Here is a 15,097-nt window from a genome sequence, read left to right as displayed (position 1 = left end):
TTGCCTTACAGGTGTACCGAGGCATCGACGTGGTGAGATCTGGATCCTTTTGGCTGAACAGTACCAGCTGCGATCGTCGCCTGTTACTGAGATCGATTCCTCAATGACTTACGAGCAGCTACTGACAGAGCTGACAAATCACCAGCATGCCATCCTCATTGACCTTGGTAATTACACTTACACCTTACACTTTTGTAATGGACAGAGCAGTTTCTGGTGCACTGTACTACAGCTGCCGAAATATACAGGGTGTCCAAACTATCATGCACCATGATTTAAAGATATGCAAATGCCTTGTACCTGGACAGAACCAAGGTAATGTTGTATCCCGTCGCTTGGAGATACTCAGATTTTTTTTTTTTTTTGCATTCTGCCTAACTACATAATCTTAATTTATCAACTTCTCCAATATTATAATTATGTGAAAAGTGTCAATGTGAAAATTGTAGAACGACATGAAAAACTGCCAACACAGCTTTCTGTTGCTCAATACATGCTACATAAAAGTGTTTGACCGAGTGTGAAGGAAGGCCACGAATACATGCAAAATTGCTGTGCGGCTGGCCTCTTGAGGCACTTTGTGTGTATTTGCAGGCTTCTTTCACACTCAGAAAAACACTTTTATGTAGCGCGTGCAGGGCAACAAAATCTGTACCGGGAGTTTTTCATGTCGCTCTCCAATTTTCCCATTGACACTTTTCATCTAATTATAATGTTTGAAAAGTTTATTAGTTAGTTAATTAAGACTAATTATATAATTAGACAGAATGCAAAACAACAATCTGAATACCTCCAAGTGGCAGCAAGCAACATTACCTTGGTTCTGTCTACTACCTGACATTTGCATATATTTAGATCTTGGTGCGTGACAGCTGGGACACCCTATTTTATGGCGCCTCAGATACAACACAAAAACATGTGCATTGTTTTAGTCATCAGGAGTCGGAGACTTTGCTATAACAGTGGACAAATGTGAAAACCTTAAACCCAAGCTACATCAGTTTCCTTTATGTGGTTCAGCACTGTGATAGTATCAGTCACCTTACACATCCTACATAGCAACTTGCTAGAAACTGGCAATGTAACATGTTATGTAACATGTAACATGTAATGTAATGGCAATGTAATGAGAGAAATGAGTGTGCAGTGATCTTCATGAGCTACAAGCAGCCAAATCAATATGTCACTGGAAAAATACCTGTTTGCCCGAGCAATGGCTGTGTCAGGTACCTGAGCAGACAGTATTGCAGGGACGAACTTGAAATAGTTTAAGTGGTGCTTGAACCAGACATACATATTATTACGAATTATTGTATTATGAATTATTATGTTATATGTTATTATATTAATTATGCATGACATATTATGAAACAAAATGCATTTCGACAGCTAGTAAAAGTAAATTTATTACTAACCTCATGTATTTTCTCACTGACAACATGAGTACAGTAGGAATTAAAATGCTGTCTTCAGTCACCAAGGGTGACCACTAAACTTGAGCTGAGCGGACCGTTATTCCTAGGCATTATGAGATGGCCACATGACTGGTATGATGTGCGAGGGCTGAAGCAGATGACAAAGGCACAGAAGCTGCACAGTCGTTGATTGTTCACATGTTGTGCAGGGCGGACATTCCCCAGCCACCCATTCTACCGTGACAGCCTGGGAGCCGGCCAGCTATCACTGTATAACCTGCTCAAAGCATACTCGCTACTTGACTCACAAGTGGGCTACTGCCAAGGACTCAGCTTTGTTTCGGGTGTGCTTCTGCTCCATGTGAGTTGGGATGCCTTTCTTTTAATGCGATTTTAGAGCAGCTTTGCAGCAGTGAAAATTTTTCCTAAAAGTGTGGCTTTATGGCAGCATGTGCATGCTGCCATAAAGCCAACTTTTTGAAACCTTTTACTCGTGTGTTAGCTCGGCACACATGTGCTGCCTAACTCAGCTCTGCACATAAGTCTTCCATTCAGTGAGCTTCCACTAATTTGAACTTCACTTAATTCAAACATATCTTTAGTCGCCGTCGAGATTGAATTATCGAGCTTTGATTGTATGGTAATACCACCCACACTAGCCTCACTTGACAGATGCGTGACTTTTTCCCGTAGAGTAGAAAGCCATGCTGGTTAGAATATATGCATACCTAAAGTCAATTCAGGAAACAATGGCTACACAAAATAGGACACATAATGAGCACTTTGTTGTTACCACAGTGCTCATCCTATGACCCTGTGTTACTGTCATTTTTCACTCTAATTACAAGTGTGCGCCCCTTTACGCATTTCCATGCGTTACTGTTGAGGGCCAAGTCCCATGATTTTATGTATAGATTGTTTGCTTTAAAAGCCAGCTACCGGGTTTTCTGACAAGTACCGTATTTACTCGCATAATGATCGCACTCGCGTAATGATCGCACCCCTAAATTTTGTCGTCAAAATTCGATTTTTTTTATTTCCCGCGTAATGATCGCACCCCGAACTTGCCGCAGCGATACGTCGTGTGCTAAGTCTAGCGAATAATGATCGCGCTTACCACCTGTCGAATGCTACGCGAACGACTCTTTAAGACAAGCCAAGCGGCCTGCACGCACTAAACATTCTTAAGTAGATGCCTCATTTCATTACTTTCATCACTTTCCGCACTTCCAAGACAAAATGAGGTACAACCAAACTTGCCTTTATTATGGGTTGCCTTTATAATGGCTGATGTCAACAAAAACAATAAAGGCGCATTTCGATTCTTTTCATCTGCTTTTGCACTCGTGAGCACGCAACAAATCGCGCGCGGCAATGACAGTAGCCACGTTTACTCCGATACGTTAAAAGTGTACCCTATTCATACGCCGACGCTCGTAACACAGCGAAGATATTCGCCCACCCTTAGTGGAAACATGCCGTATTAGGATAGCAGTGAAGACAGATGCCGCAGTTTCCGCAGCATGCCCGTCATGTGTTTTTATGTCACTGGCAGCTAAGCGCGCCCACCTGTTTCTGTCCCCTCAAAGTGGACATGGCTACGTTATTGCCGCAAAATTGCCGATATTAACGATAATATTCATCACTGATACGGAAGAAACTGTTTCAATGCACGTATGCACGTAATGTACTCACGAGAAGAAAAAAGAAATCGCGTTTGGCGCGTTCGGCTTGCTCCGCCAGCCGCCATTTTTGTTTTGGTGTCCCGCACCCGCAATCTCGCATCCCGCAGCAAACGCGGGACGAAAAAAAAAAAAATTTTTTTTTTTTGGCGGAAAGTTTAACCCGCGTAATGATCGCACCCCTGAATTTGCGTCAGTTTTTCTGACAAAAAAAGTGCGATCATTATGCGAGTAAATACGGTACTCACGTTTTGGAGAAGCTATCACATCCGTCCCTTTTCACATAGTATACCTGCAGTGTAGGCAGTATACAAAGCAAAGTTTGATGCAAGAGCACGGGAAAAAACAAGATTTTTGTCAAACTATGCTTAAAACAATGAATTCAAACAAGATACCCTCTTGTGTAAAAATAATTACTACAGCAGGCCGAAATTTCACACCCGTATAAGACATAAAACGTAGTGCCTGACACTGCCAAAACAGACACACGCGTGATCCAACTCGCCACGTCACTCGGGTGCTAGCAGTAGATGGTGCTATGGTAGGTCCTCGTGCCCAATAGTACTTGCAAATAAGTGCAAAGGAGCATGGTGCTCAGGAACTGTCGTTACCCACAGCTGCTGCTGCTTATCACTGTCTAAAATATCTTGAAGGGGCCACAAGCAATTGGTGCACTTTATTGTGATAGTTGCATTGGAACAATGTACAGCTGCTATTTGACCATGCCTATGTCTTGTTAGAAGGTCTAATTATTGCAGTGTTGCATACATGGCTAATAATGCATATGGGAATGTTTACATTCCAGATGACTGAGGAGCAAGCCTTTGGTATGATGAAGCATCTTCTGTTCCACTTGGGGCTGCGACGACAATACAAGCAAGATATGGGCGCATTACAGGTATCTTTGCTCATAAGTCTGAAATGTTTTGGGCATGACAGTTAGGTTCCAGCAGAACGCTTGCAATGTCTCACAGCATCGTCTCTAATGTGCTCCATCACTTGTTCTGAGGTAATACAACAAAGCTAAGCCAGGAAGTCGGGCTCTGGGCTCTAGATGATGCAGTTGTGAATAACAAATTTGACAAAGGAGAATGTCACCATGTTACCAATGGCTAGGATTTGATTTGTAGAAGTCATTCTGGAAATTTTGGATACAATATTGATTTGGTTCTATTTCTGCAAATGGGCAGATTTCATCTTTCTTTCTTTCTTTCTTTCTTTCTTTCTTTCTTTCTTTCTTTCTTTCTTTCTTTCTTTCTTTCTATTTGTTTTCGAGGTAAAGGCTGCACCTGCACATATTACTGAGAATGCATCTAGCCTCTGGAAAATGTTTTTTAGTAGTAGACTTAGCTGATAATGCAAACGACTTTTTCCGCTCATGGTTATATATTCTGCAGAAAGACTGCAGTTTTCATCTGTTTGTGGTTGCACTTGTCTACTCAAAATTGTGGTTTCTTTCTAGTCAGCTTTGGCAAGATAATGGCTGTATTGTTTGTGGCGCTACCTTCATGATATTATTTTTGCTGGAATGTAATACAAGTTGTTTTTGTTTGATTACCTGTTTGAGCAAGCATGTCGCTTTATAACATAATATATTTAGAACCAGCCTTTGGATATAATGAAAGAATTTTCCCCCCAACAATTTGCATGTCAGAATTTTGTGAGCTCAGCCACCAGGCAACTCAGCATGGCAGAAAAGCTAGCTTCTCAATGTCCGAGGAAAATTGAAGATTTGCATGCACGGGAGGAAATGCCATTCAACAAGCAGTCATAGTGCACTTATGAGGAGGAAGCCATGACAGCTGTGACATGGTCATACACGTTCACAGCTAGCCACTCTTTGACTGCGCAGGTTGTGTAAGAGGACATAAAGTCATCATGTAGGCATAATGTCCTTGTGCACTGAGAGTCTGACTATTGGCCTTGCCACCTAGAGCTGCTTGGCAGTGATGATCATTGAATTTCCATGGTTGTGTGTCACGTTGGCATGCTGGACAAACTCGGCTGTCTAAAACAGCACTTCCCTTCTGGCAGTGCCTCACATGACACAATGCCTCTTGACATGTGCTAAGGCAACTAGTATTGTATGCATTTTCATCTTCTGCATCAGGATGGAGGCTTCTACCGGGAACAAATGTGCTTGATAGGTGACAGGTGATAGGTTGATGAAGGTGAAGTTGAGCACCTAGGCCATTATAATCGGATTGTTGATTTCATTTGACATTACAGTCTAAAGCTGTATTCTCAGATACATGGCACAGCTGGTATATAGTGGCTGCTTTGCACTGCAACTTTACAGTATCTTGCATCCTCTAAGCCCTTCTCTCATTCTGTGAGCATGTGTTTGCCAAATATAGGGCTTGCACCTTTTCAGTATTTTGTTAGTTCACTCATACAGGGGGGGGGGGGGGGGGGAGATGTGTTGCTTGTGACATGACAGTGTTGTTACGTGTGGATTTCCTTGTAATGACATATGATGAAGGATACGCAGTCACATGTATACGTCTGTGGCTTTTACAGGTGCAGCTCTACCAGTTGTGCCGACTGCTGTACAGTCGTCATCGAGAGCTGTACCAGCACCTGGACCACTTTGACATTGCTCCGGCTCTCTATGCTGCGCCCTGGTTCCTCACGTTGTTTGCCTCTCAGTTTCCTCTGGGATTCGTCTCCAGGCTCTTCGGTATGGGCTTCAGCACAAGTGAACAAGTTTTAATGTGAAAGCATTGTCTGGCTCATGAGGTGGAAAGTCTGGCATAGTTGTCAGCGCTGGTGCGACACCTGGTGGCCCAAAAAGTCATTGAACCCACAGCCTTTGGTGTTAATAAAGGCAAAGTTAATTAAGGCACATTGAATTAAGGTAGTTAAGGCACTCGAACCCACAACCTCTGTTGGGGGTGGAGCCCTCGATCTTTGTGAACATAATGCATTGTGGCATGGTATTCAGCCATATAGAAATAGCCGAGTTCCTCTTAAATATTTTAGGTTCTGTGGCATTAGTAGCTTGCGCACAGAGCAGTAAGCAAACGCAACACGATGACAGAATCACTGATATTTTCTTTATTTCTGGAATATGTGCATTCATGGAGTAATTCCTGAAATGTTGTCAAAATGAATGTAACATGGTACTTCACAGTATAGTAAGTGAAATGTGCCAGTTAAGCTTCATTTACTAGTACGTTGCCTTACTTGACATCTGGGAATACGAAGACTACGATAATGCTAAGCAGACTCATGTTCTGCTGTGCAAGAGAATGCATCTGCAAAATGTGCAGCCATTCTGAATTGTCCCCCTGTCACCAAGAGATATGAGCTGGAGAGCCTCAGTGTGTGCTTTCTATAGCTTTTCAATATTACTTCCTACTGGCACGGTATTGAAAGGCAAGGATTGATAGAGGTTGCAAAAACAAAATATCACCCTTTTTCTGGCTCATAATGCTGCTGTAGACACGCTGAGCATTCAGTGTGATCAAAGTAGCACTCAGGCTGGTGAACCAGTGGAGTGGTGTCAGAAAGCTCATACACATGAACTGTGAGGTCATTCTAAGGCCATTACAGGTTCGGTACAAATTGCATAAGGATTTTGCAAGATACCATAGCAATCGCTGTGGCTGTTTTGTGAATTCATGCATATACTGTGCATACTTTTCCTGGCCTTCTAAAAACAAACTGCAACATTTAACTTTGGCTGCATTGGTTGTAATTGAGTAGTATATAAAGTACTATTAAACCAATCTCAGCAAAGCTGCAGGGCTGATAATTGTCTAACAATTTTATTGACAGCCACCAAATAGCACCTTAGCAGTTGACATGGGTGCATGGTGGTCAGCAGACATAATGCGAATTTCAGGACATGGCCTCCGAGATTTTCAGTGTGCCGTGGGTGCCACCCAATCTCGGACGTTATGCCTAGGCACCACGCTAGTTCTCAACATTTCAGGTTTTGCACCATTTCTGGCAAGTGGTAATGGCGGCATATTTTATCAGTTTAGTTATCAAAAATGTCTATTTATGCAAGCTTTTCATAATGCATCCACTCATACTTTAAACCTAAAATTTTGCACTGAGTCTGCTCCATATCTACACTATCGGAAGAGTGGCTTTATACATGGTCTAAAATTTCACGACAGTTGGCCATTTATGACGAGATTTTGAAATGTTCCTGTAAACACCTGCTCTTTTGGGGCCGGGCAGATGCTGTGTTTCTGCAGGGTATGGAGGCCGTGTTCAAGGCTGCCTTGTCTCTTCTGTCACACTTTGCGGATACACTAATGAGCTGCAATAGCTTTGAGTCCATCATGGAGTGCTTCAAGAACACCCTGCCTGCACTGGATGCACCCACCATGGAGAGCATAGTGTCAGGCATCTTCTCCTTGGACTTGGGCGAGGAGCTGGTGTCCTACCAGGTTGAGTACCACCTCTTGCAAGAGGAGATGGTCTACACACCCAAGAGGCCTGGTGTGTCATCAGCTGACCTCGAAGAGAACCGTGCTCTGCGACGCCAGAATATGGAGCTTCTGGAACAGCTTCAGGTATGCTTGCTACAAAACTGATAGTTTCTATACTTGGGCATGGTTTGACACAGCTTCAGGTATGCTTGCTACAAAACTGACAGTTTTATACTTAGGCATGGTTTGACACAATATACTTGAACTTCGTTATAATGAGACGTAATATAGTGATGTAATGAATATAACGAAATAAACGTATTTCCTTATGAAATCCCCATAGAGATCCATATGCATAAAACCTCATTTTAGCTAAGTAAATTTGTTCTGGCAATGAATATAATGAACTAGGTTTATCTGTGAAACGAAAAAATACTGACCGTTGCACACTAAGCAGATTGCTTTCCGCCCAATTCCACACTTTTTTGGCGCGGCAATTCAACATTCCTGCATCGAATGTGCTGTCGAGCAACACTGGTCTTTTTTCAATGCTGTGGGCAGCTGTGCAAAAGAAGCACTTCCCTCTTATCTTATTGCACCTCTTTTCTCACTGAGGCATGTAGCTGGCTAGGAGCACCCTCAGGGATCGCACTCTCGGAGACCACGCCTAGCTGCACCAATCCACATATCAAATGATGATGCTTATGCATTACACGCTAAATACCAGTGCCTGCGCTTCTCTTTCTCATTGAAGCACGCTGCACTGGCTGACACAGCTAGGCCTGACCTCTGAGATCGTGCGAAACCTCCATGAGCCGGCCAAGCCAAGCCGGCAGGCTCACACAGCAGGATTGCGGCAGCTGCGGGGCTGCAAGAGAGGGGAGGATAAAATTGTTTCGCTTTCACGGGCCGAATGTGTCCATGTGTATGGCCGGCGTTATTTATGGTGCTGTGCCAAGCTCTGTCAGCCGTATATTTAGACGGTTTTGCAAACTTTCACAAAGCATAAGATCTCATCGGTGCAAAAGATAAGAGGCTTGTAACTCTCTGTCAGCACACTCACGAGATGCTGATAAGACAGGTGATGACTAAGAACATGAGAGTAGAGGTCATATTTTGTAATAATTCATATCATTTTCCATTATTTTTATCATTTGTTGTGCACACTGGCTGGTCCTGTCGATAACTGCAGTGCAGCTTCCACTTAACCAATGACAAAAGGCAAAAAGAATGGAAAACGAAATGAATTGTTCCACAATGCGGTCTCAGGATGGAACAAACCCCTTGACTGTGCATGCATAACTGTGCATGCATTTTATCATGGCTACCGTCTGCAGCATGCACCAAAGCATCCTTTATCCAATTACCTCAAGCCACATGTTCCATTGTTCACATTTCATTCCAGCATAATAGTGCACAACCACGGCCCTTAACGATTGTGTAGCGAGCGTGCCTCATAATCAGATCGTGGTTTTGGCACGTAAAACCCCATAATTTAACTAATCTTTAATTGTGCGGCATGTTGTTTACATGAAATGCACACGAGTTTAGGAGACATGGCACGGTGTTGGTAGAGCACGGTAGCAGTCGTAGACTGTTGACATGGCTGCCAACTTGGCCACATGGCTGGTTTGTCATGCTGCCGGGTAACTGACAGCTTGCAGGAGTTTAGAACTGCTGCATCAGATGAGTGATTAGTGCCATCTTGCACCGCGAGACTTCGGCTTAATTGGCACAATATGGTCAGTGAATCTTCATTATGAACTAACAAAGGTTTCCTTATATCGATTTATAGGAACACCTTTCTTTGTTCAAACAAGGCTCTTAATATGCATTGGTTTCTGTGGGAACTTCAAAGGGGAATCATTATTACTTTATTATATTCATTATTTTATTGTTTAAATGTATACTTCGATATAACGAACTTCAATATAATGAAGTGTGCTTGTATGTCATCTCATTATAATGAAATTTCGCTGCTGCTGCAACGGAATTCCGAGACAATAAATGGAAACTTCTGTGGAAGCAGATGGTCAAATGATTGAATTACCAGGGGCTGTTTGCAAGCGCGCCTCTCAAATTGTGAGTCGCGCAACAAGAGCGACCGCCGAAGTGGAGCCACATCATGTTCCATATAAATTCCAAGTGCAATAAGATCCTATCTCGCCCCACGCACTTTGTACCTTTAGGTGAGAGAGAAATGTGCAAGGGTGATAAATGAAATACGGTGAAGCGGTGGCTTCACGAGTGCCACCTTCCCGCGTGAGCAAAGGGAAAGAGGGGGAAGGGAGCGAGCTCGTGGTAACGCGATCAAGCGTGCGCGAGGGGACGGGGGGTAAGTTGGCACGTGTCTCGACCATAACTGCATGTGGCTGTAAGCGCAGCTGAGCGCATACGCAGCCGCGCACCCTGCTCTAGAGGTAATCTGCCGCATGTGCAAAGAGTGGGTTTACCGAGATGGTGTGGCATCACGTAAGCTTACTTACCGCGCATTTAGTATTGGAGGTTGCATAATCTTGAGTTTCAATGACTCGTTAGAGCGAGAGGCGGATGAAGAATTCGCTCCCCGCTGCCAATGCTTTTCCTGATAGCGTTGTCCCAGTGCGGGCAGTGCTATCAGCTGCGGGGGCAGAGTGCACGTGAAAGCGTGGCTGACCTCGCTTAATTCGTACCGCCGAGAAAATATCATTGACGTACGTGGCATGAAACCATATCATTTGTCGCCGACTATCAAGCTTATCAAAATGAATTGTTTTTTCATTCAAATTTGTTTTCTTCAATTGCCCAATAACTCAGAAAATTCTGCAGCCCCTTTCCATGTAAGAAAAATTGATCGGCGACTGTACTTATTTGCATAAAAGGTCGACTTTCAATTGAACTAAATTTCGATATAATGAAGCAAATTGCCAATTTCACCGACTTCGTTATATTGAGGTTTAACTGTAATTGTAGGTCAGTTAAATTTACAACTTTCCCTCTTTGGGCTGGTGAAACCACAACTTCCAGGTGATGCATCCAGTTTTTTACCAGTTAGCTGTGGTAACAGCTGTACATCTGTCTACTTTTTTGTGTACTTGTATACATGTATGTTTAACCTGATCCTGAGAGTGTTATTTTAGCCGATGTTGTTTTTCACTGTGACCACTTGGAGCAGGGCTGAAATCTAGGTTACGTATAGGTTACAAGCAGACGGTCACTCTCAGCTAAAGGCATGCAAGGACGTGCACAGCACTGTGTATCTCCTGTGCTTCCGTCTCTTGTGTTGCTGCCTGTTCATGTTGATTCATCAAGATGAAGCATGGACTAACCCTATTAAAGACTTTGCTGAAGTAGATGTTATTTCATTGCACTGCGTATCGCTTCACTCCCAGGTGGCAAACAACAATGTGAGCCGCCTCGAGGCCTCAGTGAGCTCTTTTAAAGGCACGGTGCAACGCTTGGAGAAGCGCATCCGCGAGCTGGAAGACGAGCGGGATGTACTGCACCACAGCAATGCAGCGCTGCGCCACCGGCTAGATCGACTAGAGTCTGCAGACGAACGCAATGCGCGGTCGCTCAGCTTCGGAGCTTCAGGGGAAGCGCACGATGACATCGCGCAGCTCGTGCGCCGGCTTGGTGACCAGGGCCCATTGCCAGAAGACGAAGAGTGGTGCCTGCCTCGTGCCGACGGCTGTGACGGCCTCTGAGTGGCAGCGACTATGCTGAGACCACCAGTGCTTTGGACTGCATGTGAAGGGGTTAAGCCATTGATGGGTGACCGGTGTATGTAGATTGTTGCTTTATGATCTAAATTGTGACAGAGGATATGCTATCCAGAAAGGCAAGCTTTCACCATCTTTCTCTGTGCAAAGGCTACTCTCACAGTTTCTTTGTTTGGTGTTAGCTTTAGTCGTTACAGTGATGCATAGGAGGTTACAAAGCATCATTATAGAGTGATAGTTTGGACAACTCGGGAAGTAGCTTGTATAAAGTTCTTGCAACCAGGCTAAGAACATTAAGAAAGCGTATGCCCAAGCTTTCTTTCCTTCATTTCTAGCTCATCTATGTTGATCTGTGTACTATGAGTCATGACTACAAGTGCAAGATTTTTCAGCGACTGGCACGCGCAAGGGGCCCCTATACGATCTCACTCGTAAGCATAAAGCAAGCGTGTTAAACAGAAGGGTGCAAGAGGGATGTGCTGTTTGTTTGGGTATCTTGGTTGTGTTTTAGGTCACAGTAATGTTGACTCCTAATAGGCAGACATAAAGTCGTGCTTCGATTATGATCGGAAATATATTTTCAAATTGTGTTTGTCAAACTTTATATTTTTATTGGTGAAATCTTTTTTTAAAAAAAATTGTTATTGAAGTGAAAGTGCAATGAAAAAAAATGTCAGCTGCTACCTTACAGTCCTCACCTTCCTCTCCTTTTTCTGCTAAGCTCGTATGAGTTATGAAAAATAATAAGTGAGCCTAAATCAGTGTTGAAGTAATGTATCACAATATTGCTCTTTGTGGCTCCCATTAGTAAGACTGCACGTTGAGCCACATGATGCCTAAATTTAGTGAGCTTCTTTTTTTAAAGAAAAAAATGGAAAGTATTTTGTGCTAAATGGGTAGTTAATGCAGCCAGCATGCAACAGAAAGGGACAGTAATGTCATTTTCAAGTGGCATGGGCAACACGGGAGCTGGTCTCACTGTGATAAGAGTGCCTCAAAGTACAGAAGTTCACAGTACATCTGTTTACAAATCAACCTCATGCAACACATGCTGCGCCATTGTACCCTATAAAATGCAGAATGGCTGTACATTGATGCGGGCTGGGTTTAAGAGAAGTTATCTGTAAAGTTTGGCGGCCATGTCTGTGATGGATCAGCTGCCAAATACAGTGCAACTGCTGTCAGCACAGGCTCTTAGAAAGAAGAGCTTCAGTGACTGGAATGATGTAGAGGCAACCGATGTAAGATGACTAGATGATGTGACTTTAGGTCTCGATTTATGAACAACTGCATGCCCCAAGTTCAATTAGCACAGAGGCTTCAAGACAACAGTTCCGCTGGAGCAAAGATTCCTCTGTAAAGTTGAGACGGCTTCTGTAGTTAGGGCTTATAATTTATCAGCTTGAGTGGGAATTCCAGTAAAAGCTCATGTTAATTGTATTTTAATGAGATTTAGAGTCGGTGTTTTAAAAAAGGGAATAAGATGGGGTGTAGCTGCTCGAGATTGAGCGTAATTTTGCTCTGTATTTGTTGTTCTTCAGGAAGCAAAGCAGTAACGTGGTTAAGGGCACTGGCAGAAGCTTGTTGTCACTGCTGTCTGACAGCCACTGTCAGGAAGTCCCCTTGTAAGAGCTGCAAGAGGGCACTGTGGTTTGTGTGAAGCACGTACAGGTTACTGCTTATTTCAGTCTTTCTCCGTTCTAATATCAGAGTGATGGCTTGTGCTGGCACTAATCAACGGCACCCGATTGCTTTTGTGCTGTGCATGTTTGCATGGGCAGCTCTTTTAATGTTTTAGAGCCAGCAGGAAAGGGCAGCTAGCATTGTGTTGTCTGACAGACGATATATCCCGCGGTCTTGTACATGTCTCACAATATATCCCTTTGGGTTTGTTTTGCCACATTTTGGCATGCCCTCTGGTGCTAGTCACTATTAAGAAAGGGGGCTTATCACACTTGTCTTCCTACCCTGGTACCAAACTCGCACTATCATAGTCATATGTTAAAGGTATAGCAGTTTCATCATGAAGAATATGGACAGGCACATAATCTTGAATAAAAAGAAGAAAAAGCATCTTATATCAAAATCATTTCACTTTACGCACCTCTGCAACACCTTTTTTTTAACTGACTTTTTACTAATTATCTTCTGCTCAGCAATTTGTTCAGAGTTGTGACTTTGGAAGCAGGTACTGTGTGTACCTATTATAATAGGTTCGTGTAAAGTAAAATCTCAGTTTCAGACAAGCTTGCAGGCCTGTTAACATTCTGCATTAGTTAAAGGCAAGTACCAACTAACGAGACTATTTCTGTTTTCCATGGGCAGTCTTGCGGAATGGGAAATCAGAGTAATAAGCCAAGGGAAGGGCCATTTCTACTCTCTTTCTTTACCTTTTCAGCCTAAATCTCTCCGTTGAGTTTTAGCTCTGGCAGAAAGCAATGTAACACTGAATTCAGTGATACAAACAGATATGTGCTAACACAAAGTGGGGGCTAAGGCCTGTTGGATTTGTTTTTGCTTTTTATTTATAGCAGAAAGCTACACAGCAAGTTAGCAGCTGTCATTGAAAACTTTGAATGTTCTTGTTTATGTTTGTCAAATTGACTTGTGAACTGTAGTTTTTTTATTGCTGTTTTGTTGCAAGTTAAGCTCTTTGTTTTTGAAGAAAAACATATGTAATCTATGTATACATACGACAACTTGGAGAGGCACAGCAATAGTATAGTAATCTGAGTGGCTTATGTGAACTTCACCTCAGAGCATCTCATATGTGGATGCTTATCTACAAGGTAGCCAGTTCGATAAAAAAAAAAGAATGGCATGTCTCCCATTTGTATCATACAGAAGAATCATTACTTGCAGCCGATTTGAATGGCTGCTACTGTTATATATGTATTACTGTAGTGCACATTCCTCATCCAGTCCTGCTGCATACTTTTGAAGTGCTGCAAGATGGCAAACAGGTAGCTACTAGTGATAAAGCTTTTTATGCAAAGTGCGTGCTTGCTTGCTTCAAAGAGGCTTCTTTAAAGTCTGTGAACTAGTGCCACACTTCACGCTAAGGGCAATTCTTCATTTGGGACTTCGCACGCAAGGCCTGACTTAGAGTAGGGTGTGCACTGTGCCATCTGGCACTTGCAGCCTGCTCGGAGTGGTGCCTTAGTTTTGCCAACGGCTGTGTTGCAAAATCCAAGGCCAATGCCGGGCAGTTCCCTTCACTTTGCATGCAGCAGTGGTATAGGCGGGCTTTACAGCAGTCCGGGGGCGTAATCTCGATTCTTGTATTGTGGTGCTTTTGAGGCTGTTATGTGTTGTCTTTGTTGTTGCTGTTGATACAGGCTATCAGTTGCTGGTTACAAAAATCAAGTTTGTCATTGTATTAAAAAAACACAAAATAAGAAACTGGCTTTATTCTTTCGCTAGTGTGCTTCTGTCACATTTACCTCGGACACATCTTTTCTCACAAAGTTCATAATCAGAATTAGCATGCTTTGACATTGGCACTGCATTAAAATGTGGGTGTTTGAAAGGTGCAATTTTCTTACCGAATTGAATACAAATATTCGAGAAAGACTGACTTTCAACGTCCCACCACACTGAAGAAATGAAAAAGAATACATCAATTTAGCGATAAAATGTAAAGTCCACCTGCTGCACATAAATTGCATTATTACATCTGCAGGCAGCCTAATGAGGAAATATTTGTGATTAGATAGTTCCATAGTATATCCTGCAAATGTAGCTTGCTGATACACACATAAAGTCAGAAGCTTGTGCTTTTGCACGGAAAATTGACTCCTGAAGCATACGTAATCCTTTAAAGCAGTGGTTGCAGTAATGGCTAAGCGTTATTGCAACTGCAATTGCCATATTTGCAAGAATGCAGTTAAAACTCAATCTAACGAAACCTGATT

At 43.0% G+C, this 15,097-nt stretch overlaps 1 protein-coding gene across 2 annotated transcripts in view; it reads left to right on the top strand.

Moving 5' to 3' along the window:
* Nucleotides 1-14,601, top strand: part of plx (PTB_TBC1D1_like and TBC domain-containing protein plx) — an 83,102-nt gene extending 68,501 nt beyond the window's left edge. For both annotated transcript variants that reach the window (XM_065432721.2, XM_065432710.2), the window contains 6 exons: nt 12-167; nt 1,625-1,776; nt 3,903-3,995; nt 5,618-5,777; nt 7,289-7,626; nt 10,854-14,601. In XM_065432721.2, the coding sequence (XP_065288793.2) occupies nt 12-167; nt 1,625-1,776; nt 3,903-3,995; nt 5,618-5,777; nt 7,289-7,626; nt 10,854-11,168 (1,214 nt within the window). In that variant the 3' untranslated portion in view covers nt 11,169-14,601. The remainder of the gene's footprint in view (nt 1-11; nt 168-1,624; nt 1,777-3,902; nt 3,996-5,617; nt 5,778-7,288; nt 7,627-10,853) is intronic.
* The last annotated feature ends 496 nt before the right edge of the window (nt 14,602-15,097 follow it).

The sequence above is a fragment of the Dermacentor albipictus genome, chromosome 3 (genome assembly GCF_038994185.2).
Source record: "Dermacentor albipictus isolate Rhodes 1998 colony chromosome 3, USDA_Dalb.pri_finalv2, whole genome shotgun sequence".
NCBI lineage: Eukaryota > Metazoa > Arthropoda > Arachnida > Ixodida > Ixodidae > Dermacentor > Dermacentor albipictus.
Note: the sequence above shows the minus strand (reverse complement) of the source record. Positions and strands in the feature narration are given on the sequence as shown.